Source organism: Camelus bactrianus, chromosome 34 (genome assembly GCF_048773025.1).
Source record: "Camelus bactrianus isolate YW-2024 breed Bactrian camel chromosome 34, ASM4877302v1, whole genome shotgun sequence".
Taxonomy (NCBI): domain Eukaryota; kingdom Metazoa; phylum Chordata; class Mammalia; order Artiodactyla; family Camelidae; genus Camelus; species Camelus bactrianus.
This window is the reverse complement of record NC_133572.1, coordinates 17,460,455-17,487,129: the sequence shown is the minus strand read 5'-3', so window position 1 is coordinate 17,487,129 and position 26,675 is coordinate 17,460,455. Positions and strand designations below refer to the sequence as shown.

Genomic DNA, 26,675 nt, shown 5'->3' with positions numbered 1-26,675 from the left:
ACTTAATAAATTAAGATAATTAATACAACACTTTATCATGTGAAATATATATACTTTCTGTGGTTTATTATTTGTCTTTTAACCTTGTTAACTTAATGGTTATAGTTCTGCTTAAGTTTTCAGTTTTCATACAATTAAATTTATTTTTTTCCTTAATGAACTCTGGAGTTTGTGTGACGTTTAGAAAGGGACTTTCCAAACTAAGTTGCTACTGTAAAGGTGATTTTTCTCTTCCATTATATTATTGAACTAGTTATTGTTTGCATATAGGAAACCTATTGATTTTTCAATATTGGTTTCATAAATGTAATGAAAATTTTACTTGTTAAAGTATTTACAGCAGTAAAACATCACCTTTGTACGCCCAGGAGTTCATTTGCAATGTCTGTTCCAATACCACCAGCACCAAGGACTGTCCCAGTAGACATGCTGGGCACGCTACTACAAGACTGCCTAGAGGACCCTAAAAAATAACAAAAGGAGAAATTCAGTTGAGGACTTTAAAAAAGTATATAACTTTGGTCAATATCTTCCTTTCAATTCAAATATATTTCCTATTTCCTTCTTTGAAAGAAAGAGACTAAAATATTAGGAACATTCATGTTTACATTATAAACATAACTCATGATGGTTTAGATGCTTGTGAAGAATGATATGAATCAAATATGTGGAAAGTCACTGAGGGTTCAATCATGACCTGTGACCCTTGAGTACAGGCAGTTCCTCCTGACTTTAAACTCCACATTAAAGCCAGAGCAACGCTACTTTTTTTTTTGTTGTTATTGAAGTATAGTTGATTTACAATATTGTGTTAGTTTCAGGTATAGAGGAAAGAGATTCAGTTATATACATATGTATATATATATACACACATTCTTTTTCAGGTTCTCTTTCATTATAGATTATTATAAGATATTGAATATAGTTCCCTGTGCTGTACCGTAGGACCTTGTTGTTTATCTAGTTTATATATAGTAAAGTGAATCTGTTAACCCCATACTCCTAATTTATCCCTCCTCCCACCCCTTTCCCCATTTGGTAACCATAGTTTGTTTTCTATGTCTGTGAGTCAGTTTTATAAATAAGTTCATGTGTATTGTTTTTTTAAGATTCCACATATAAGTGATATCATATGATATTTGTCTTGCTCTGTCTGACTCACTTCACTTAGTATGATAATCTCTAGGTCCATTGATGTTGCTGCAAATGGCAATATTTCATTCTTTTATATAGCTGAATACTATTTTAGTTTTAATATTTCCTAACATTTTTGGGTTTTTTAATGTAAGTAATACATTAAAATATTCCTGTGGAGAAAAACTAAGATAAGCAAAAAACTCCCCCTTAATGCTTTTTATTAACTTATCCAACAGATATTTGAGTGCCTTAATGTACAAGGAACTACGCTAGCTGCAGGGGACAGATAATGGGTAAAACCATTCTTACTCTTCAAGAACTCAGTCTAGCAGCAAGCCAGTTGAGTGAACAACTAATTGCAATACAACATAAGATTATAACAGAAATGTAACTAAATTCCAAGGAGAATCACTCAACCCGCTGAAAGTCTTTTTGATTTCACCTTGAAATTCTTCCCTCTCCAAGACAAAAAAAGACAGTAACTTAATAATAACAATCTTAGTAATAAGTCGCCATCATCCAAAGCTACGCTTACCTTCTGATGACTGAGAGCTGCAAAGATGCAATGATGCTTCTCCAGTCTCACCGTGTTCCCTAGCATTAAGAAACACCATAGGTGACTTTTTATAGGTGAAGGAAATTGTTAAAGCAACATTAAGCTCTGTGCATTTGAATGACCCATTCTCGACCCATTTGTGTTTTATATACACATATTGTTAATGTCATCACAAGAGATCAAGGTAATGACTTTCACCAAATGCCATCATTACCCTGTAAAGTACCCATTCTCACAGTTACGCACTCTCAGTTTGTATACTAATGGTATGAAGACAAGAATTATTGCGATGGGTAATAGAGGATACTGCCAGAGGTACTGGGGTACAAGATTTGGGGGCTCTTTTTCTTTTTCTAAATATTGTAGATAAGTAAATAGAATTGGTTTGATGAAAACTTACAGCAACTTCAAAGAGAAACATAGAAAAATGATACTTAGAACAGGGCCATGTTAGCATCTTAAGTAAATCAGGAAAAGCTGGCTCTTCATTCGGGCTGACACAGCCATAGATCAGGGCTTGGCAAGCAGTGCACAGGCAGGATTTCTGCTTATCTCTCAGCCAGGCACTCCTGCATTAGTACATGTGGTCCCTTGGCTTAGAAGATGGACATGCAAAAATGATGCAGAGGACAAAACAATGTCTTCCAACCATACACAGTTTAAAGTCACATTCACATCGTTTTTCAGAGGGACAAGGCGAGGGAAAACAATGCCCAAATAAATGCATATACTGACACATTTTATACTAAAATGGAATTTAATTTAAACTAAAAGGAATTTATTACAAAGGGGCAAACTTTTAGCTTAATTCTGAGAATGAATGCCAATGAACAGTGAATGAACTACTCAAAATATATACTCACGTTATAAAGCCAGAGGGTCATACAGTCTTAATGGTTTAGCAAGATGAGAAGAGGGAAGCAAAGATACTTGTTTGAAATTAACACAAAGGTCTTAACAACATAAAAAATTACTTACAAAACTAAAGTGTTGACAGACACAATATATTCCAGTTCTTTGGTCCAAGGATTTGTGAAACTAAACCACTGGCTTTTTAAAGTTACGAAAGAGCCATCTTTCGCTCTGAATTTGTATGAATCTGTAAGTATTTTCTCTTTACTCTGTAGAACTTAACAAGAAAAGAAAATAATCAGCATAACTATATAAATCAATCCCTGGAGGATTAATTCAAGGTTCAGATTTCATAGGAATGAGAAATTGAGAACTGAAGCTGTAAAATTAAAAAGTACCCCAAAAATGACCCCATTGAATGCATACCTGCTTTGTGCTTGTCAGTCAAATTACTATGGTCATCTTGATGAAAATATTCGTAACAAGAAGTTCCCAAAAGCTCCTGAGGCAGGTATCCTAAAATTGCTGTTGCCCTGGTTGTAAAATTGAAAATCAAGTTCAGGATTGGCGAATGTATTCTGTTTCAGAATACTGTAGGTCCACACATGGTCAGGACAGCAGGGAAGGAGACCGGGGGATAAGTAACCCGTGTGTCTCACGGGGCTCCCTTTGGCTGCCCTGGACCACAATTAGAGCTGCAAAGCAGAATGGACATGCAGGCACCAGGCTGCTCGAAGCCACCCACCCAACCCAGGATACGCTATCCCGACCATTCACCACTAAAGCTGTGGCCACAGACCATGCCCAGTTTCTGCACCATTGGCTAAGAAATATTTCCATTTTACAATTTGGCTTGAACAAATTTACTGATCTAGCCACATCCTTATTTCATTTAAACTTTATTTCCTGTTCTAAAGCCTAAAAAAAAAAAAAAAAAAAATCCAGCAGTGCTACTAAGCCACATCTTTAATACCCTTAAATACTTCATTGAATTCTAATCATTACGGCACATAAATGTTTACCTTTGGTCCACATAGACAAACTTTCCATTCATTGCAAAACGGGTTATAAATTCAGTTGGTTTCACTTTAATCTCCCCACTGTTCTGTGGGACAATACATGGACGTAACCTGCCAAGGGCAACGAGGCAGGTAGAGTTGCTCCTGTCTTTCTTATTTTCCCTTTCTTCTTCCATCCCAGCAATATTTGGAGGCCAGCTTCTCAAATAGCCAGTGCAGTGGATGGTATAGAATTTTCTATGATCTAATTCAGAAGTTTAAAAAAAAAATAACATTTGTCAATTATATCTCAATAAAACCAAAAAAAGACAAAAATTTTAAAAAGCATTTGAATCATTATGAATAAATTCTTTTTTTGTTAAATTGGAATAGTCAGTTACAATGTGTTAGTTTCTGGTGTACAGCACAATGTCCCAGTCATGCATATATATACATATGTTCGTTTTCATATATAAATTCTTAAATTTGTTACACTGACATTTATAATACTTCTAATTGTGCTCTGAAATATTCTTTAAATACACTAAATATAACAGGGGAATAGGATTGAATTAAAAAAATCATCAATCACATTTACTTAACAACTTTATTCTTAATGGGTTATTTTTCTCAAGAACTAAACTATATGTACTACATCAAAATGACTGTTTTAATTTTGATTTAAGTAAGTCTATAGCTATTTAATTATTTCCAAGTCAATTTTTAAAGTTACATTAATTTATATGCTAGAAAAAGTAAAATTTCATGCTCCCTTGCTTTTAGCCACATAAGTATTGTTTTCAACTTATTTAAATTTTGGTACATTATCATTTATATACATAAATTTAAAGGACAGTTATGCATATACTCAAATTTCTTATGTTAGCACTTATAACAGTTAATAGATATTTATGATTATTACATTATAGAGACACTACTGAGAATATTTAGAGAAATTTATACTAAAATGTATAAAAATAAAATTTGGCTCAAATTTCACTTTTTAGAAAAATACCAAGCAATTAACTCATAAGAAAAAGCTCATCAAACGGATCCAACCAGAAAAATAAAAAATTGGAAATCTGTATGTTCAAATATCAAGAAATGCCTGAGAAAACGACGACAGTATTAAAGAAGGGCAGTATACAGATGACAGTAACCTACAAAAAGTGACTGAAAGGTTAAAAGAGGTGGAGAGAGCTGGTAAAAATTATTTAAAACAGTTGTTTCTGATAAGATTTAGAAAAGACCAGAACCGTCGTTGTTTTAAGTCGGCACTATTTGCGAAGACTGTTATTACAGATCTTTTAAAAGAAAGATTTTAATGGGGGATGATGTGGGCTGTCTTACAGCCACTGAGAGTGAGAGCGAAGGTGCAGAGAACACTTCGTGTGCCACGCTCTGTTTTAAGTGCTCTAAATGGATAATTCATTTAATCTTCTTAATAGTCCTATGAGGGGTTCTCATATTTTCCCCATTATCTTAGGAAACTGAGAGGTACTGCCAAGACCAGAGCAGGGAAGGGTGGAGCCAAGGGTTACATCCAGAGGGCTGGCTACGGAGCTCCCTTTCTGAACCACAGATGTGGTGCTATTTGATGGTAGTGAGTGCTCTGTCATGGAAGGTGTTCAGACTGGAGTTGCCTGGGTGACGGAGGGGAGGCTATGAAAAGGTGTTCCAGCCAGAGGGAACAGCTAATGCAAACAGAGTCCAGAGTGAGAAGTCAGAGGGGCTGAAGCACCATCTGCGATGGGGAAGTGGCTGGAGATTAAAGCAGGGAAAGACAGTTTAAGCTCCTGGAAACCCTGCAGAGGACCTTGTACCCAACACCCAACAGACATCACCCACCCCCTCCACCGCCCACAGATGCCTTAAATTACAAGCCATTCTCTCTCCCAACCCCAAACGAAGCCTCTAACACTTATTCCCTATCCTGCTTAATGGCACCACCATCAACCCAGGTTGTTAAATGAGAAACCTGGGAGTAGCTACGCCAGGCTCCTCCCTTTACCTCACCCAACATCCAACATACCTTAAAGGAATTAAAAACTGGGATAAGTGTAAATACACGGTTTTCATTCATGTTAACAAAACGGGATGGCAATCAAAAATAAAAAGGCTTACACTTGGGATAACTTGGATGGACCTTGAGTGGATTATGCTAAGTGAAATAAATCAGACAGAGAAAGACAAACAGTATATGATTTCAGTGATACGTGGAATGCAAAAAACAAACAAAAAATGAGCAAACCAAACCAAACAAAAACAAACACAGAGACAGAGAACAGAATGGTGGTTACCAGAGGGGAGAGGGGCGAAGGGAGGATAAAATGGGTAAAGGAGATCGACTACATGGTGATGGATGGACCCTGTTTGGTGGTGAGCAGGCTGTAGTGTGTACAGGAGCAGAAATAGAATGTTGTACACGTGACACTTAGATAATGTTACAAACCAGTTATCTCGATTAAAAAAATTTTTTAAAGGCTTGTGCACTGACTTAGGCATTTCTGATGATGCTTGCAAATGTACAAATGGTGCTGACTAAAAATATTCTACTCAACTGAAAATAGACTAAAATTTTTTTACATTTGCACATGGAGTCTCATCATACAGAACTCAGCCTTTTACTTCAATTCTTCTCTGACAACAAGGTGCCCGACAATTCCAAATTAATCTTTTCCCTCAACTCTCCCAGTGAACATTTATTCAGTTGGCAAATGATGGAATTTGACCCATTTGATCAATTATCTAAAGCTTTAAAAAATACATTAAAAATCCTCTTATCCCAAGAATTCTTTAGACTTTTACCTAAATATTGGGGTCATGGGCCCCAATCCTCACCAAACTATTTTTTCTTATTGAAATATAGTTGATTTACAATGCTGTGTTAGTTTCTGGTATACCTCAAAGTGATTCAGTTATACATACATATACATATGTATTCTTTTTCAGATTCTTTTCCATTTTAGGTTATTACAAGATATTGAATATAGTTCCCTGTGCTATACAGTAGGTCCTTGTTCTTTATCTATTTTATATATAGTAGTGTGTATTTGTTAATCCCAGACTCCTAATTTGATCCCTCCCTCAGCATCACCAAACTATTTACATCAGATCCACAGGGTAGATTCATGTGCAGTCTACTCCATGATTTTAATAAGAGGGGAAAAAAAACCATTTTAACCCAAACACTGCCTGAGTCCACAGGACATCTTTTCAAAATGCTCTGTGACATTTTTCTTCAACAAGCTGCAGGCTAGGTCTCTCAACCTGGTATCTTGCTGCCTTCGTTTGAATTCTCTCAGAAGCTGATCCTGAGACAAGGATTCAAGTCCAAGGAGTGTATTTGAGAGCTGATCCCAGAGGAGAGAAAGAAGCTAGTAAGAGAGACACTTTCCAACAAGTGTTTTGCCACTTCAGGAAACCGAAGCTAAATCGATTAGGGGTGTTCTGGGAAAACATGCAGAGCAAGAGCTTCAGAATAATGTGGCCTGAGGGACGTCAAGGAGAGAGAGCTGGGGTGCTCATCCATCAGCTCTCTTTAGCCGGTGGATGGGGATGCACCCGGGGAGCCCTGACGCCCCAGCACGGACGCCTGCCCTAGCCGGTCCAGGCAGAACTGTCTCTAAGAATCAGAGAAAGGGGTCAAGCAGAGAGTCAAGTGTGTAACACTGGGAGCCTAATGCCATGGGAGGATGCCATTGGGTTCTGACAGCACCTGCCATGCTTGCACAAGAAGCCAGTGGAGTACTGATTATCTTACCAAGATAAATTTAAGAAAGACCTAAGATACTTGGTAATAGTCACCCATCCTTATCAGGCTTTGATTTCACAAGTGGAGATACATGACTAATCTCATCCCAGCCTTAAAACCTTTTTTCAAAGTTTGCATCCATGACATTCATGTTAGAATCAGGGTTGAAATGTTTTTAATGCCAATCATGTTTTTAAAGAATTTTATTATGGAAAATCTCAAACACACATAAAATCAGAGAGAACAGAACAATGAAGCCCCACTTGAGTGACCCATGGCCAATCTTTTTTTTTTTAAATTGAAGTATAGTCAGTTACAATGTGTCAATTTCTGATGTACAGCATAATGTCTAAGACATACATGTACGTACATGTATTTGTTTTCATATTCTTTTTCATTAAAGGTTATTACAAGATATTGAACAGTTCCCTGTGCTATACAGAAGAAATTTGTTTTTATCTATATTTATATATAGTAGTTAATAATGCAAATTATCCAACTCCTAAATTTACCCCTTCCACCCCCTTTCCCCCGCTAGTAACCATTAATTTACTATGTCTGGGAATCTGTTTCTGTTTTGTACATCAGTTCATTAGTGCCTTCTTTTTTCTGTTTTTACATTCCACATATGAGTGATATCATATGGTATTTTTCTTTGTCTTTCTGACTTAACTTCACTTAGAATGACAATCTCCAGGTTCATCAATGTTGCTGCAAATGGCATTATTTTATTCATTTTTATGACTGAGTAGCATTCCATTGTATAAATATACCACAGCTTCTTTATCCAGTCATCTGTTGATGGACATCAACAGGTTGTTTCTATGTGTAAGCTATTGTATATAGTGCTGCTATGAACACTGGGGTGCACGTATCTTTTTCAATTAGAGTTCCCTCCAGATATATGCCCAGGAGTGGGATTGCTGGATCATATGGTAAGTCTATTTTTAGTTTTTTGAGGAATCTCCATACTGTTTTCCATAACGATTGCACCAAACTACCTTCCCACCAACAGTGTAGGAGGGTTCCCTTTTCTCCACACCCTCTCCAGCTTTTATCATTTGTGAATTCTTTAATGAAAGCCATTCTGACTGGTGTGAGGTGATACCTCATTGTACTTTTGATTTGCATTTCTCTGATAATTAGTGATATTGAGCATTTTTTCATGTGCCTATTGGCCATTTGTATGTCTTCGCTGGAGAATTGCTTCTTGACGTCTTCTGCCTATTTTTCCATTGGGTTGTTTGGGTTTTTTTGTTGTTGTTATTAAGTTGTATGCACTGTTTATTGTTCTGGAAGTTAAAACTTTGTCAGTCATATCATTTGCAAATATTTTCTTCCATTCTTTAGGTTGTCTTTTTGTTTTGCTTATGGTTTCTTTTGCTGTGCCAAAGCTTACAAGTTTAATTAGGTCCCATTTGTTTATTTTTGCTTTTATTTCTATTGCCTGGGTAAACTGCCCTAGGAGAACACTGCTAAGATTTATATCAGAGAATGTTTTGCCTGTGTTTTCTTCTAGGAGGCTTATCGTGTCTTATATTTAAGTCTTTAAGCCACTTTGAGTTTATTCTTGTGTATGGTATGAGGGAGTGTTCTAACGGCATTGACAATTTCGTAGCACCTGTATGTGAAATACACTCATTTCACTTGCCAGACACTCCCTTTGGTTAAAGTAGGAAACAAAAGCATCTCACGAGTGGGAGGTCGTCCACGTGGCCAGTCAGGACGGCATTTGGCAGTTGCCTTCCCCTGGCCCGGGCGTCTGTCTACGCCTCTGTCCACATACAGCTCTCCCCAATTTCCAGCTCTTTCACTGCAAGGGAGGGCGGTGCTGATTGCTAACACATGCCCTCGTCATTCCTTTAGGCCGAGTCGGCCTCATGCCTTTGGCCCAGAGCTCTGGGGTGTTAAGTGAATACTTGGTCAAGGACTTGGGCAGATGAAAAAGCCCTCTTTGAAAAGATGCTTGACTCTGACTGCAGGCGTCTGTGTGGCCCAGCCTGGTGTGGGAATGATCATCGCGTGTGGCCAGGGACCCGTTCCGGCAGCAGGAGCCAAGCCCCTGGCTATGCGTCCGCTGCAGGAACCATCCAGAATGGATCTCTTTCATTAATAACCTTTGGCATCTAGGAAGCTGCCCTAGTAGGTGGCCTGGCAGAGTGGAAAGAATACAGATTTTAAAGCCAGATTCCTGATTCTGCCACTCTCTTCGGACAAGTTACAGAACTTTTAGGCTTCGGCTTTCTCACTCGCGAGACTGGGATGGTTTGCACAGGGCTGCTATACAGATTAAATCAGGCACTTATGCCAAGTGCTCGGCAGGCAGAGTTTAAATAATTACTGCTTCTCTTCTTGCTCTTTTATTGTCCTTCTCACCTTTCTGGGCCACAAATAGTGGCTTCCATTTACTGAATGCTTCCTGGGAGCCAAGTACTGCTTTAGCCGTGTGTAATCCTAACCACACGGGCATGAGGCGCTGCTATTAAACCCATCATATCACTCTGCTCGGGCATCTGAAATGCCATGGACTGGGTGGTTTAAATAATAGAAATTTATTTTCCACAGTCCTAGGGGCGAGAAGATCAAGGTGTTGGAAGGTCTGGTTTCTCCCGAGGCCTCTCTCTGGCTTGTAGGTGGCCGGCTTCTCACCACGTCCTTATGTGGCCATCCCTGCTGTCTCCTCCTCTTCTTGGAGGACACCCATCATGCTGGATTAGGGCCCCATTCTTATGACATCATTTCACCTTAATTACCTCTTTAAAGGCCCGAGCTCCAAATACAGTCACACTGGGAGTTAAGGCTTCTATGTGTGAATTTTGGGGAAGCACAGTTCAGTCCATACCCATTTTCCATATATTGAGAGGACACTGCCTCAGGTCACACGGCTGTTAAACAGCAGATCTGGCGTTAAAACCCTACTGAATTCACGAACACAAACTTATGGTTCCCAAAGGGGAGGTGGGAGGGAGGGATAAATTAGGAGTTTGCGATTAGCAGATACACACTATTATGTATAAAATAGATAAAAACAAGGTCCTACTGTATAGTATTCAATTGCTTGTAATAACCTATAATGAAAAAGAATTGACATTATATATATATATGTATAACTGAATTACTCTGCTGTATACCAGAAACTAACACAACACTGTAAATCAACTGTACATTAGTGAAAAGGCAAGAAGAAAAACAAAAAAACAAAAACCTACTGGACTCAGAGCCCAGGCCCTTTCTACTCCATCCAAAGCCCATCCACCAGCAGGGCTGTTGCTGGGCGGAGCCAGTGTAAGATCCTGGGGCACCGGAAGGACTTAAAAATATCTCGGTTCTTTTAGCTCATCACAGAATTCAGCTATAAATTAGCTCTAGTTGGCCATTTACCAGATATTCTGAAATATCTCCATTTTCTCAGTAGGATTATCAATATTTATTTCGAAGAGAAGAAATTTTCCCTACCTCTTCTATAAATCTCTAAAACTTAACCGTTGAGAAAAAATCCTTTCAAAAGCCACATGGAAGGACTGAAGTTTGATCATCACATTCTTTAAGACTGCTGCTTGGATTTTTTTTAACTTATGACTATTACACGTGTGTTTTTGCTGAAGATTCAATATTTACAAGACTGCTTCAGAATACTGTAACAGTACCGTCGTCTCACGGAGGCTGCCTCAGTTTCCTTTTTGTGCCTTTACAAAAGGTTAATTAGGACTAGACACAGGGGCTGTTACACTTCTAAGATTATTACCAGTGGCTGACTCTATACATTCAGTCCTGTGTTGTCCTAGAATTTGACAAAAGCCGAAAAAAAACATCTGAAGTGGCAGAAAGAAGGCAGAACCCAGACAAGGCAGGGTCCTGCCACCGATGTGTGGCTTCAAGCCAGACTGCAAAGTGCCGACGTAACAAACATGCATCTTCAGCAAAGAGGCCCAGATTCCTCTGGTTCCCACTGCAGAGCCTTTTCAGGTTTACTTCTCACGAGGGCCACGGTAGGGAAAATGACCCAAGCTGTTTGCCATCTTAGCCTCGTAGGGCTCCCCGAACAAAGCGACAGGGCAAGCAGGCTGGGCGGCTCACACACCGGAAGGTTACTTCCTCACGGTTCTGAGACCAGGATGGCAGCGCAGCTGAGTCCCGGATGGCAGCGCAGCTGAGTCCCGGTGGGGGCTCTCGTCCTGGCTTGCAGACAGCTACCACCTCGCTGTGCGCTCACAGACGGCAAGCTCTGGTGTACACGGGCACGAATGGCATCACGAGGGCCCCACCCTCGTGGCTACCCCTGAACCTAATTATCTCACAAAAGTCCTCCCTCCCAACACTACCACACTGGGCATCAACATGAATTTTAGGGGATGCAATTCAGCCCAGAGTATCTGCTAAAAACTTCCTGGGATAAAATCTTTTTCAACAGTTTAAATTGCTTCCAGGGTAAAACAAAAACTAATGTAGATTAATTCACTGGATTGTTCCATTGTTCGTGTGGATTAGACAGCAATTATGTGTGGCAAATCAGGAACACAGGACAAGAGGATGGTCCCTTAATTAAGCCTTCAGTAAATGTCTGAGTGTCTACTATGTGCCAGGTACCATGGAAAAAGAAATGAAGCTCTAGGTCTAGTGTGGGAGACAAATATAACATCATAATAATAATAATAATGTTAATACAGTGTGGAAAGGGCAGTGATACGAGGTGCTCAGGATTATTAATGGATTACCAAAGTGGGTATTTGGGACTTAAGCCAGCCAGAAAGGGCAGCAGGAGGGTTTTCCTGGAAAGAGGTGCTCCTGTGCCTTAATGGTCCATTATCTGCCAACAGGTTTGCGTTCTCCATCCCTTCCAGCAGGAAGGCCTGGTGCGGCTGCTGGGGTTCTGTTCTGGAGATCCGAGTCTGGGAAGCCTCCAGGGTCATCTGGGCAGGTGCCTGAGCCACAGGCTTGACAGGCTGCAACCGTCTCCTCCGTACTGGGCACTTCTCAGTCCAGCATGAAACACATCATCCAGCTGCCTCTGAAATCTTTCACATCTCCACTCATCATCCTGAAGAGTCTGTCTTATTGGGGAACAGATCCTTTGAAAGCCTACCTACATGCCTTGGTCCTCCTATGGTCTTAATATGAAGTCCTAAGTAGGGCAGACCCAGGGCGTCTGACTTAATACTTCATAGGTTACTGCAGTGACGGCAATGGTCCCTTAGTTCCCACTGGACCTAATATAACGTGAAGACGTTCTTCCTCACTCTCAGGTTAGGGGTCTACTAAAAGCGCAGAGATGTTTCTAGGGGCATCCTGAGGCTCACCTGCTATTTCTCTGATCTCTAACGCAATGGCCTTCAAATATTATTCATTTTGCATGCTATTAAAAAATTGTAAGCACCCTTCACGTGTATAAACTACACAATCCACTCCTGCACTAATATATTACGTGCATTATAAACACAAAACTGAAATTAAAATATAAGAGAAAAAGATGAAAAACAATGTTATAAGGACAAATTGTATTCATGGTAAAAGTTTTTTGTTCTTTAAAAATCATAATATATATTATTTAATGAATCAGTATAATTAATTATGCTTTATTCTTGTTTTAAACCATGTTTTAACACATTGGGAAATAGTGATTTGAAGATCTGATTCAAAATCTAATGTCCAATTCTATTTTCTTTTCCTTCATAGCACTAATCACTATTGGCAAGGTTTTTGTTTTGTTCAAAATAAGCCATGGCATATAGACCAGTGTCTGGCCGATGGTGTGTACTTCATAAACATTTACTGAAGAAAATCTTTTTTGAACATGATACCATATAATGGTGTGTTGTCTATCCCTCCCCTACTCCACGTTCAACAACCTCGTGTTGGTAGCTTGAAATTAGCCACGTGTGACTATTTACATAACAGAAAGTGGCCAAGCTACAAATCAGGGCTTGAGTTATTGTTTGTTTGTTTTCCTGATCTATGAAAGCGATGGACAAACTGCTCATAATGAAGACTGGACTTAAAAGTGCATCGTATCTGTAGTTTTTATATCGTGAATAGCACCAACAAACTGAATAAATAATCTTCTGGTATTAAAAAATTATTTTAGCGATAGGGAGGGTATAGCTCAGTGGTAGAGTGTGTGCTTAGCATGTACAAGGTCCTGGGTTCAATCCCCAGTACTTCCATTAAAAATAAATTAAATAAAGATAAATAAATCTAATTACTCCACCCAAAAAACTATTTGAGCAAAGTCACTCGTATCATTAAAAAAAAAATGAGTGACGTTCTGACAACATGGTTTCACTCTTCCCTTACTTGCTTATGTAAAGGAAAACAGCAACCAACGTTCCTATCAGAACCTGACCCAGAGAGCTGGCTGTTGAACCAGTACACCGCCGCCCATGACCTGGCCCCAGCTGCCTCGCTTCCTAACACCATCTTCTGCAGATCTTTGTTGTCACACTGATCTTTGTTGAGTTCCCCCCAAATACCACATTCTCCCTGCCTCTAGGTCCCTATGCAGGCCCTTCCGTCAGGACTTTCTCCCCACAGGCTTCTCCATAGCTGGCTCCTTCTCACTGTTCTGGTCTCAGGTCAAACGTCCCATAAGAGAGACCTTCTCTGAGTCCTCCAAAGGAACTCCTTCTCCCGAATCCCCGTCTTCCGTAACCCATTTTATTGACTTCATTGCACTTTCCAGTACCTAAAATATTCATCAATTTCCATGTTGCCTGGCTGCCTCCTGTCCCTCTAATGAAGTTCATTAGAGCCATGACTTGTCTGCCTGCTTCCAGGGTATCCTTTGTACTTGGCACATGGCAGGTAGTCAGTAATCACTGACTGGCCAAAGTCTATTTAATTAGAGACTATTATGTCAGGAAACCGTCTCAGGCTTATTGCTACCATTTTCATATAATCATAGCCAATATGCAATGATCTCTTTAGAAATAAGATTATGACAGAAGCTGTGGGAAGATGCAAGTTGGGGAGGAGCCCCCACCCGCAGGGCTTCAGCCCCAGGTTTGGGCACTGCTGCCCAGGACATCCCTTCTTCCTCTACTCTTTCTCGCTCTTTCCTCCTCGTGGGCTCCCAGAGAATCTCATACTTGAGAGAAATGTCTAAAGCAGTGGTTCTCAAAAAGAATAGAGAGGTTGAGAATCCAACCTGTGGGGTTGCAAGGTTTAGAAGCAAAGGGGCAGAGGGCGAGATCAGGTTTACAGAAGTGAAATGGTTTTACTGGGCACTGGCCATGCAGCAAGACAAACACATGACTGAAACACGAGTACTAAATAAGTCTTCCCAGAAGGAGAGAGAAAGTAATCCGGCAATCTTCAAAACACTTATAAAACTTGATAATTTTAGCCTTTACTCAATTTATAACTTGCATCAAACACCGCAGAGGTTTCGGCCATGTTAAGGTAGCTGCGTTGGCCACCATGTTCTCTCACAGGGACTGCTGTGTAGATGAGATGATTCACTTCTGGTTGGATCTACGCAACACGGTACTGGTTCACCAGAACCAGAATTATTTAGATAAATACATGTTTTTGGCTTCAATTATTTGCCTTGACCATACAGCTTATTTTTTTAATGTAGGAAGTATTTAGGACATTAATTTTATACCCAAGCCTCAGATCACCTGACATTTCAAAAGGACAATACCTTTCTTCTTTGAGTTGGGTAAGCAGTCATGCTCTTCTTTGACAGAGATTTTACAACTCTTGATTCGACAGAAAAACGATCGTCTTGAGCCCGAATACACACGACTCCTTGCAGTATGGAAATTACTGTGAACCTGCAAACCAGCTTTCATAGAGCAAGGAGGCAAGAGAATAGGTAGAAAATAATATTTTAAAGTAATTTTGACGTTCATTTCCTAACATTTTCTGGTCATCTGTTACTTGAGAAATGGTTATTGACATCATTTTACAGTAAACCCCAAAGGGAAACATACCAAGAAAAAGTATTTGTCAAGTAATCATGTTTTCATACCTTATAATCACTTGCAATTTATGTATTTCCCCAGGGGGGCAGATAGTAAAGATAATTTAAATTAATTTTTTTAACTGAGGCTGGTGATTATAAAGTTTACTAAATAAACCTCCTCTTGATAAAATCATTATCAGCTAACTTTTCAAAACACTGTATTGCTGTCCTTTTATACATATTTACATAAAATTGTAATAATGCTGAAATGAGTACTTACTTTTGGCATCGATTAGCATCTCTCTTGGTGAAATATCAGAGGAAGAAAGTTGTTCCTTTACTTTGGCAACATCTTTTGGATGTAAGAAGTCAAATAAGCTTTGTCCAGTCAAATCAGCCTATTTATAAGGTAGACATTCATTTAAAATCAGTATCATTTTTCTACATTTCCTCATACAGACAAATGATGCTCTTTCTTTTGTTAAAGTTGCTTTTTCTTAAGCTCAGAATCATCTGCTACACTGAATGACATTAGCTTAGTCTGCATTAAAAGCAGAATGATACCTGAAGATGGAAAAAAATACATGCACACAGACCCATGATTGGGTACACACACCTAATCACTAACGTTCTATTTGCTCTTGTTACTCTTGTTAACGTCCCCAGATTTACACATTACTACTAGGTCATATTATGATTTACTTAAAACTTTACCATTGGTAGAAGTGCAGAGATTATATTATGGCACACTATAGAAGTCACAGAATAGCTGTGGTCTTATGGTGTGACTCAGAAATTTGCCACACTGTTTTAAAAAAATTACCACACTGTTGACAACCAAAATCCAACCTGGACTGCCCTCCACTCCGCATTCCACTTCTTCCCACATGCAGAGCATTCTCTGGTCCATGCCTTTGCTCGCATGGTCCCGTCGCCTGAAATTCATTACCTCTTCTCTATAAACTTAATTCCCTGGGCAGTCTGACCAATTGCCTTCTACTCCCTAAATTCCAAGACTCCCATTCCCAACCTGAAATGTCTTCCTCCCCTTCCTGCTCATCTCAAAGCCTAGCAGACATTCTACTTCACATATGAAGCCCTCCTTGACCCACAGTGATCACCCCTCTTTTGAACTCCTTTATTACCCAAGTAGACATTCCTATAGAAGGCAGAACAAATGGACCAACTGGTCCAAGCAGCCTGGAGTGCTTGGCAGTTAGATATCTCAGACTAAAATGAATAGCAATCTGATTTATACATCAGTCTATTGTGTGACTGGCTAATACAAGTCTATGCCCAACCCTGCTCCTGAGCAAATCGGATTTCTGAATCTGAAAAGCTGAGGACCAGACCCTGGATCTACGGGGATCCCAAAGCCCTCCTGAGCAGTCAGTGAGTCTCCTGAAAGGTCTCTGAAATGCAAAGTCAGTGTCCAGTGGGACTGGGCTCCAAGTCACTAACTTGGAACTTAAGAGCAACCTGAATTATCAAGTATCTTGGTGTGCGTGTATGTGTGTGATGGTCTCCATTTTCAATTAGAAGATAGAATAATCAAGCCTTGCCCTGCTTTTGTGTCCCCAGCTATAACCAGCTGCGTGATGCATTTGGTTTTCATTCCTTCTGGATGTAGGCTCATAATATGTTTTTCTGTTATTTAACTCACTATCTATGAATGCCGTCTAGCTCTCCAAATCTTCGAGTTTTGGGGAAACAGGCTGGGAGTTATATAAGATTAAATAGGAGTTATATAAGATTAAATGGGAGTTATGTAAGATTAAAGCTGTGGGCTATATCTGATTTCTATAGTATTATATCATTTATCTGTCTTATATTTATTATTTATCATATTTATATATTACATTTATCATATTGTTTATTATATTATTCTATTTCTATCTTATTTCTATTTTAAAGGAGACCACAGGTGCTAGTTTATTCACTCTTGATTTCAGTGTTACAGTTTGAGTTAAACTAGTTAGTTTAAATTAAACAGTGTTCAGTAATGAGGAGGCAAATCAACCCTACCACGAGTTAAATAAAAGATGTATTTCAGACTTTGTTGCCAGAGTATAGATCAAAAGCTGTTATGTGACGCACATACTTAATAAATAATAATGCTGTCTCTTAGAGGGAACAGAGAAGGGTGACAAATATTTTCAGACACTCACATATGATAGCTTGCTTTGTGCTTACATCAAGAGAGACAGGTATAATCACAATTTCCACGTTTTACATAGGGGGAAGCTGAGGTTCAGGAAACTGAAATAACTCGCTGAAGGAAGTAAACACTCTTGTCAGTAATAAAAACTCATACTCTTTCTACACATCTTCCCATCTCTCTCAGAGTTTAACTTAGCAGAACCGAATCCCACAGCCCAGTGGGAAGAAAGGTTCAGAAAAAGAGCTTCAAGATATGTGATTTAAAAACAAAGCAAAACAAAACAAAACATAGTATGAGAAAGTCCTCTGTTTTGGGTACCTGATCATAATTAAGTGTTTTGGAGACTGATTTAGAAACGAAGAGAATTTTTCCTCTTTCACATCCAACCACAAATAGGAAGCCTTCTGCAGTCTAGGATTTAAAAATATAAAGTGAATATTTAAAGAAGATCTTCTGTCCCTCTCATACACACATTCAGATTTTGAGGAAACTACTGTAGCAATAGAATTAATAGAGTGGTCCTAAGAGCTAGGAAAATTCATTTTAAGGCATTTTCTCAATATGTAAAAAGATTGATAGCATCAAATGGAACCCCAGTCTAATGTTGCTGACAGGGCAAGCTCAGGCGGGGAATATTTAGTTGAGATATTTTATAATATAAAAGTCACATGTGTTAAATTCTACACACATACAGAAACTCTGTAAAAATATCAAAACACACCAATAACAGCTGCCTGCAAATGTATTGAGATGGAAGACTCTGCAGACTGGGATGAAGGAAGTACCAGGAATACTGTATTTGAATTCAGCTGTTCAAATAAAAGAGGGGCTTTTAAAAAATTAAAAGAAAAATGGACAAATAGATATCTAAACCTTTCTATTCAGTCATACTATGGCGTAAAGCCTACTGGTAATAGCATGAGATCCAGACACACAGGACCTCCGGGGGGGCAGGATAAGCCAATGATATGGTCACATTTTCCACATCAGGGAAACCTCTGGAGCAGTGAATCTGAAAACCCATGCAGATGAAATGATGAGGGCAGAAACGGCAAAGCACCCACTAACAGCTCATTTAAAGAAGCGGTGACTGGCTCCTCGGCAGAGAACGGGATGCTGGGGGAACAGAATCCAAGGTAGATGGCTTTGAAGGAGGCGGTAACAGTGGAGAACAGAGCCTGCGGTACGGGAGGTGGGGCATTAGGCAGAGCGAGGAGCTTTGCGTTAAAGACAAGCGAGTTGCCCTATTTTGGAAATCCTACACTCACAAGACAAGGTTACTTGTATAACTTAAATTTTTCTATTAAAGGAAATTCGGTGTAATATGGAGTCCTGTTATGTTTATATACAGTAGGAAGTGAACTGAAAAAAATTCTTCTTCCCATTCAAACAGAAACGCAAGGACACATACAACTTACACAAATGTATCTCTTTACTTACCTTAAGAATTAAGTGTCTAAGCTCATTATCCTGAATGAATGAAGGTCTACGATTACTTCCTGCATACGAATTTGCCATACCTGAAAATGAAGAAGACAAAAAGTTATTAAAAAATATCGTACAGATGGAAATGTACTAAATGCTCAGTGAACATTAGGAGTCCGAGGCTGCTGTTGGTGATGACCGTGACGATGGTGTTTTCTGTTCTAGCCGCTCCAACGTCTGTTCTGTAATCGTTCCTCTCTTCGTTTTATCTAGACTGAAATTTTCTGCTTTCAGATTGTAAATTCTTTGAATTCACTTATTCCTTTATCTGCAAATGTGCAGAAAGAGCTGTCTGCAGTCTATTATCTATAACATAATAACATGCAACAATATTCAAGACTGAAAAATAATTCAAATTATTTTTACAATTTCTTAGCTTATTAAATCTGATCACATGAATTATCCTGAATAGGGAGCATCTGGGATGCTAAGCAAATTTTATGGGTTCGTAGGATTTTTGCATCAGAATGATCCTTTAAAGATCACATGGAGACTTCTGATAATAGACAAAATATACAAAAAAGTATAAAACATAAATGAAATAATTCATTTCAAGCCCTTAACACAGAGCTTATTGTATTAAAATGAAAGCTACTAAAGCCACCAGAAAAGCTGGGGAAATGATGGGAATTACCAGGTCAAAACAGACAGAAGTAAGGGAAGAACTAAAGCTACATTTGTCCTGAGGGCATCCACCAACCTGGACGGGAAAGCCCTTCATGGCCACAAGGGGGCGCACGAGACAGTTCGCCAAGGCAAGGTGTGCTGCCCCCAGACAATCCCCAGGCAAAGGTGATGCAAAAATAAATCAAATTTCCCTCCCTTACACTTCCCAGCCTCCCTAACCCTGACCCCTTCCTCCGGGGGACTGCAAGGAAAGATGCTTCTGCAAAAGAAAGATGGGTAACACCATCAGATGTGTTAACTACTAATTGGCCCTCAGATGGATTTGTAGCCCAAATTCACCAATTAATTACCTAAGTGATGGGGGAAAAAACAAAACCAGAAAATCAAAAACCCTCATGGTATGATTTGGTAAAGTCTCAAACTGGCAGAACTCCCAAAAGGCCTGGCATAAGCAAACGAAATCTCTTTTGGAGCCTAACTTCTAGGGAGCCCTCAGAGACGTTCTGCAAATGACTTACTGTTACAACACAGTAGCCTGGTGGGAGGGAGCTGAGAAAGGGCTGGGAGGTGCAGACGCTGCGTGCCAGGCCGGGCGCAGCAATAAATCAGTGTGAGCGAGGCAGGGACACCGCCAGGTCTGGCCTGAAGCAAGGCTGGCAGAGGAGTGCGGAGGAAACCCCGAAAGTGTAGATCGGCCAGGATGGGCGTGCCCTGGTTGAACAGGCGAGTGAGGACGTGAGGACGTGCCGGTGAGAAAAAGAGGGCAGTGAGCGCAGAGCTGAAGCTAGGATGCGGTGAGTTCATAAAACGCCTGCAGTGCCGCTCTGTCCACCTGCCCCGGAGCGGTAACGGCAAAAACCAACGAGGAAACACGGTCACTTACTCTTAGTATAAAATGTTCATCATTGCGATTAAAGAAATGACAAAATGAGAATAATGATAATGATAATAAAGATCAAAATGACCATAACAACTCTCCCTCCTGGTCCTCTGACTACCACCTCCACCATTAAGAAACACATTATTCTATCCTCTTAACAACAACCCAATGAGACCAACACTTTATCCTCGTTTTGCAGGTGTGGAAGTTGAGGATTAGAAGGTTAAAACACTTGAGTAAGTCACATAACAATGAAGGCAGGGAGCCAGGATTTGAACCCGGGTTTGCCTCCAGGACTCACGCAGGAACCACCGGCTCCTGGTACTCAGACCCACGCACAGAACGCCCACAGGCTCTCCCAGGGCTCACTCCAAATGTGGTCTGCAAACCACTGTCACCACCAAACTGTGGTGAGATGAACACGGAAGTTAAGAATAAGCACTTAGACACTTTGATGGAAATAACATTGCTGTGGCATCACAGCCCGCGAGCATTTTTCCACTAATCATTGGTACCATATTTTAGAACAGATGGGGGCAGGGAACACTTGCCTTTCCCCCAAATTGTTTGAGAAGCACTCTTGTAGACTGTAGAGTAAAAAAATCATTTCACCATCCTCTGTCTTAGAAGTAATTATGTGTGGACCAAACGAACAGCACCGACAGGCAGATCTCTCATGATCAGGCATTCGTGGAGTGAGTTGGGGGTACACTCTGGCCAGGGCACTGGAATCCAGCCCCAGCTGCTTTAAGTCATCTCATCTGGGGGTAGCACTGACTAGGATCTGGTCAGGATGTGTGACGAATGCATGAGCACCTGACTTCAGCTTAGAAGGGCCAATGATGAAATCTATACTCTGTTCCAAAGAACCCCTTCCAGATTTAGGTAGTGTCTCCTCTCCACTGAGATTCCCTTGGCCCTCCTCACACTCACACATTTATCACACTAGGTTTTAATGCATTCTTCATGGGTCTGTCTCCCTTGCCCACCACGAACCCCTCAAGCACAGAGATCTTGCCTCCATTTTCATAACCTCAGCACAGAACAGGAACCGAGGAGGTGCTCAGTTCACATCTGTGGTCAGTTGACTGATTCATGGCTTTTTCCTTAGATCCTCCTCCCTGAGGACGTTGTGAATGTGAAATGTCAGGTAATTTCAGGGTTGCAATCAAATGACCTCAGCTGAGCCTACTTACGGTCGTTGCTAAAAGATTTAAGGGAAACATTGCTTACAACTTAGGCAAGACCCACTTGTGGGTAAAAGAGAATCTTATTTCACAACAGACAGTTTTGAAAAGAAGACCTCCAATCAGGCTCCCCAGAGGAAGCCTGCCAGGCAGTGTCCCCCCGGCACCCGCGCTGCTCTGCATGGTGGGACCGGGGGCTGTTCTGGCTCTCCACATCTGCATGCACTCAGCCGGTCGGGGTGCATATGCCGCCTTTCTGCCATGTGCAGAGATGGGAGGAAGGTGATTTAAAGCACAACTTGCACCAGTTACTCTGAAATAGCCCTTTAACCACTGTGTCTAGTTTTACATCCTGATTTGTATATGACCCCCACCTCCTCCAATGTGAACAGATTTGCCAGGATTATTTTTTTGTTCATTATGAAATAAGATCCTCTTTGGGCTCCAGTTTGTGCCTGGAGTCCAGGTAACACTGCTCTCCTCTAAGCCACCTTAACCCGACGTGGCCAAGTCCCTGTGTGCTGACCACAGAACTTCCCTTCCCTGAAACAGATCTTCCTTCCCCTGGCATGCAGCGTAGGGCTGAGATCTGAATAAGACCCTTGGTCTTCCTTTGCTTTTTCCCTTCTCATACTTTCTAAGCCGGATTTCACTATCATCTTTTTCGGTCTTTACAAATCTGAACCCTCAGAGTCCCTCCTCTGTGGTCTGCAGCTCACGCCTCTGCCAGGTCTTCTGATCTTCTCAATATAAATTTATGTCATTGACATTCACATATCTGACACTCAATTCTATTTCCATCATTCCGCCCCACAAGTTGGACTGGGGTTATTCCCAAACCAGACGTGATATTGACACTACATGTACAAGTGAATACTTACCACACTTTGATTTAAAATTCAAGCCCAAGTAGGGGAGTTGCTAAAGTCAGAACTGATCACACACACCCCAAGAAGCAAGGGATAAGCACCTCCTCCCCCCAGTGTCTCATTTATGTGAGGACACCTTGGAATAGTAAGGTATGACGCACTTTAAGGTGCTGCTTATAAGTCTGAATGAAGTTTTAATAGAAATTGCAGAATTTAAAGACATTTTTCTTTTCTAATAATGCAAATCTGACAATAACTTAAAATTAGAATTAAGACATTTCAGAACCTCTCCTAAAATACCGAGAGGTACACACAGCAGATATTACCATCTTCACATTATACACGGGAAACAAGCAGAAATAAAAAGACTTTCAAGTTCACATAGTGAACTTAAGGTGAAGCTTTTAGTGAAACCAAGTTTTCTGACATTCAAATTATTATTCTCTGTACATCCAGAACATGGACAAGTATCAAAATTAATGCCTATAAAGCTGAAAGACTCATTTGTATAAATCTCAACAGCCAGTAACAACAAAACCAACCCCTCAGGGACCTCAGCAACAGGCAAGACTTCACGCATCCGAGTGTGGAGGCCGCTTGCAAACTCACCTTTTAAAGATCTCAAGTGCTGCACAGCCATTCTTAAAACTGTAAGTTTGTCCAGTTTCCGTGTCACGGGGTTGCACTGAGGGATCATGGCAGACAGTTTTTCAATCAGGTGGTTCATTTTCTCTCTCCTCCGCTTTTCGGTCTGGCTATGAGCTTCTCTAAGAAGGAAAAAGAACCTCGTTCATATTTCACACTCAGCAGACCCCCCGTTACCCCAGAGGCACCAGCGGGAGCTCAGGTGAGGCCAGCAAGCACACGTGTTCTTCCTCCCAACCTCAGCCCTGCAGCTGGCATTCAGGGAGGAGGAGGGGGCGGCGGGGAGCGGGGACAGGGCTCATCCACACTGCTTTACCCTCCACCCCACTCCCCTTGCTCCTTCCCTTCCCACCTTGTTCCCTGAAACCTTGGAGAACTAAGACCTCTGTCTGAGAGCTGGGGCGGGTGGGCTTTTAGCTTCCCTCCAGTCTCAGAGGAAAAGATGGGATGCCTTCTATTCAAAGCTGGCTCCTCCCTGGAGTAGTTATCAGCATCTTAACCGCATTCTCTTTCCCAGCTCCTTCGATGGGTCGATAAATGGGCTCAAGTCTCTTCCTTTGGGGAAGAAACCCTCTCCAAAGGATACTTTGGGAGTTCAAGATTTGCAGATACTAACTGCTGTATATAAAATAGGTAAACAACAAGTTTCTTCTGTACAGCACAGGGAATTATAGTCAGTATCTTGTAGTAACCTATAATGAAAAAGAATATGAAAAGGAATATATGTATGTTCATGTATGACTGAAGCACTGTGCTGTACACCAGAAACTGACACAACTCAATTGTAAAGTGACTATACTTCAATTGAAAAAAAACCTTTCCCTAATTCTAGGGGTACCTCCCCCTTGTTACCGTCTTCCCTTCTCTGCCAACTTCCTGAGAGAGCACAGTCTCCACCCCACCTTTCATCTCCCAGACATCTCTCCATCTATTAAAATCAAGCTTCCACAACCCCGGCCCCACTACTACTACCCTAGCAAGGTCATCCTTCTCTTACGCAACCCTGGCTGATCCCTGCCTTGACTTTGATGCTGTTGCCACTTCTCATTCCTCGCTGGCTTCCGTGACCTCTCCTGCTCCATCCTCGCTGCTCAGCCCGGTCCCCGTAGTCTCCGTACCCAGCCCTGCCCCTGTCCTTCAACACTGGCTCCCCCAAGATTCCTTCCTTGGCACCACTCCTTCCTCACCCTGTAGCTTCCCCTAAGAGATCTCATTCCCTCATAGGGCTTTACAACGGCTCACGCGCTACTTACCATTAAGTACCGATCTCGTTCATACTTCATCCAATTCCCGACCTTCAGAACTAGAATTATGCACCAAGAAATCCCAAACTGACACATTCTCTGAATACAATGGACGCCATTTTAATTCTCCTTCCTCCACCAGCCCTGATCACTCTTCCTTCCAGAGGGTTCATCATGATGGGTGACCCTACTAGACTTATTGTAGACCCTTCCTTCTTCTTCACCCTGAAGAGTCAAATACTCACAAACTCCTACAGATCCTGGTTCTTCAAGAATTTCTTAAATTGTCTTCTCCTCCATCTCCATCCACTCTGTTCCTGCCTTCATTCAGGCCCTTATGACAGCTGACTGCACGACTCCCAAAAGCCTTTTAAACGAATATTCCTGCTTCTTCGGGTGTCTTCCTGATCCACTCTATCCTACCCACTACTTCCAGAAATATTGTTTTAAAAAATCAAATCATCTGATCCCATTGCAAAAAACTGCTAAAATGCATTTCCGCAGCTTAAGAGGAAAGGTCACACTCCCTCCTGACATCCCAATGTTCTCACGACCTGGCTTCATCTCCAGTTCGGCCTTTCCATCCATGGCTTCTCCCTACAGCTCTGGATGTCACAGAGCAGCAATGCCAAACGACCCTCTGGTCCTCCAACATGCCAAGTCGTCTCACCTCCCCTCTACGCCTGGCTCTTTACTGGGCTTAGACTGTCCTTCCTTTCTACAGTCTTGGAAAAACCCTCTTCCTTCTTCAAAACCCAGCTCACTTATTCTTCCGGGAAGCTTTCTTCGACAACTGCATGATTAATCACCTCCCTCTGTCACCGCCTCAGCACCTTTCACACCAGGACCACATGTCATCAAACCGAAGACACCATCAAGTATAAGATGCACTCTTACATAAAGCGTCACCAGGAAAGAAAAATGCTGCCAGTTAAGAGAAAGATGCCACTGATGGTAAGATATTTTTCATACATGATAAAACGCGGGGGTGATGTACATCTTTGATGTCAAGAATTAGGTAATTTTACTTTTTAGACTTTCCTATAAACATTTGTCTGTTTCTCCTACAACACTCAGATCATGGCAACTCCAGAATGTCTACATAAGAAGAATTTGGGGAAGGCAATCTAATGGGAATGAGGGAAGATAGAAGACTTGTCCTGATCTGTTTTTAGAGACTTTAAACTAGATGGAAGAGTCAGGGGAAGGGGGAGAAGCAGTGATGGAGCTAACAGCCCCACCCCAACCACTCACCCTTGGGCAATGCCACCCCTGAAACAAAATACGGACTCTGGGGTGAATGGGATGGAATTCAAATTACATGTGTATTTACATAAAATTTAGTTATCTACTCATGCTTTGGTCTATTCGTGAGCAATTTTTAGATTAAAGATATATGATTTAAAAAATATTATAGTTATCTTTTGCTAGAATGTTCACCTCTTCTTTCTAACAATATTACCCATTACCATGGACAGTAGCAAGGGACAGAGGTACCTTCTCTCAAAGGGAGGGTTGGGAGGGAGATGAGAATGGGTGGGAGCAATCTAATGGGACTGAACAATGTGAGAATAATAAGTGATAATGACAGGGCTAGGAAACATGGAGGAAGGAGAAACAGCCAGTTTCTGAACAAGGTACTTTACTTAAAGGAGAAAAGATTTCTTGGCTGACTGTATCAAAGACAGGCATATTTACCCAGAGGCTAGTTCTCTGCTTAGTAATTTATCAGGGCTCTGGCTCTTAATTCTGTGAACTGTTCCTTTCTCTTTGAACCATGCCAGTGTTTTGAAGAATCATATTAAAAAACAGAATAAAAGGAGAAAAAGCAAAACTGAGATCTGGCCGTGTTGTCAGGTGTAGAAAAAAAAATGTGTTCATGTTGAAAGAAGATGTTGAAACAGTTGACAGAATTTATGGTGATGGATTCCTAATAGTCAGATGCTCCTTATAAGTAATTCTGATTTGTTTATAGGATGAATCAGGATTTCTCTAGTGCTTACAGAAAATAATAGTTATTTTCAATAAACAGCTATTCTGGGATAAATTTAAAGACACGTAAGCCAAAATGTTACTCAAGTAGATGGAGAAGAAAGAGATTATGTACCTGATGATCACTGCTTCTTGGAGCATAACATACGAGAAGAACCTAATATTGCTGAATTCATTCTGTCTTGACATCACTATTCACTTTAGCAAGCAGGTCGGCATGCGCGACCTTTCCCACCCACCAGGTAACCTCTCCACGGGTCAATATACCTGAAGGACTTCATTTCTACTTGTTGTTCATCATCTTCCATTCTACAAAAAAGCAGGATAAAATATCAAACTACATGAAACAGATTTCCTGTAATTGTCCAGAGAGAGACAAAGGTGA

General features: G+C 40.8%; 1 protein-coding gene across 4 annotated transcripts in view; it reads right to left on the bottom strand.

The window, feature by feature from the left end:
• The window catches only part of BMAL2 (basic helix-loop-helix ARNT like 2), a 58,215-nt gene that overhangs the window by 9,326 nt on the left and 22,214 nt on the right, over positions 1-26,675 (bottom strand). For 2 of the 4 annotated variants that reach the window (XM_074357247.1, XM_045510352.2), the window contains 10 exons: positions 23,019-23,176; positions 18,802-18,881; positions 17,680-17,772; positions 15,481-15,598; positions 14,937-15,080; positions 3,568-3,808; positions 2,972-3,078; positions 2,672-2,822; positions 1,673-1,731; positions 355-463 (listed from right to left, as the gene is read on the bottom strand). In XM_074357247.1, coding sequence (XP_074213348.1) covers positions 355-463; positions 1,673-1,731; positions 2,672-2,822; positions 2,972-3,078; positions 3,568-3,808; positions 14,937-15,080; positions 15,481-15,598; positions 17,680-17,772; positions 18,802-18,881; positions 23,019-23,176 — 1,260 coding nt within the window. Of the gene's footprint in view, positions 1-354; positions 464-1,672; positions 1,732-2,671; positions 2,823-2,971; positions 3,079-3,567; positions 3,809-14,936; positions 15,081-15,480; positions 15,599-17,679; positions 17,773-18,801; positions 18,882-23,018; positions 23,177-23,406; positions 24,619-26,557; positions 26,600-26,675 lie in introns of those variants that run through there. The other 2 variants (XM_074357246.1, XM_074357248.1) reach the window with 2 other exon arrangements.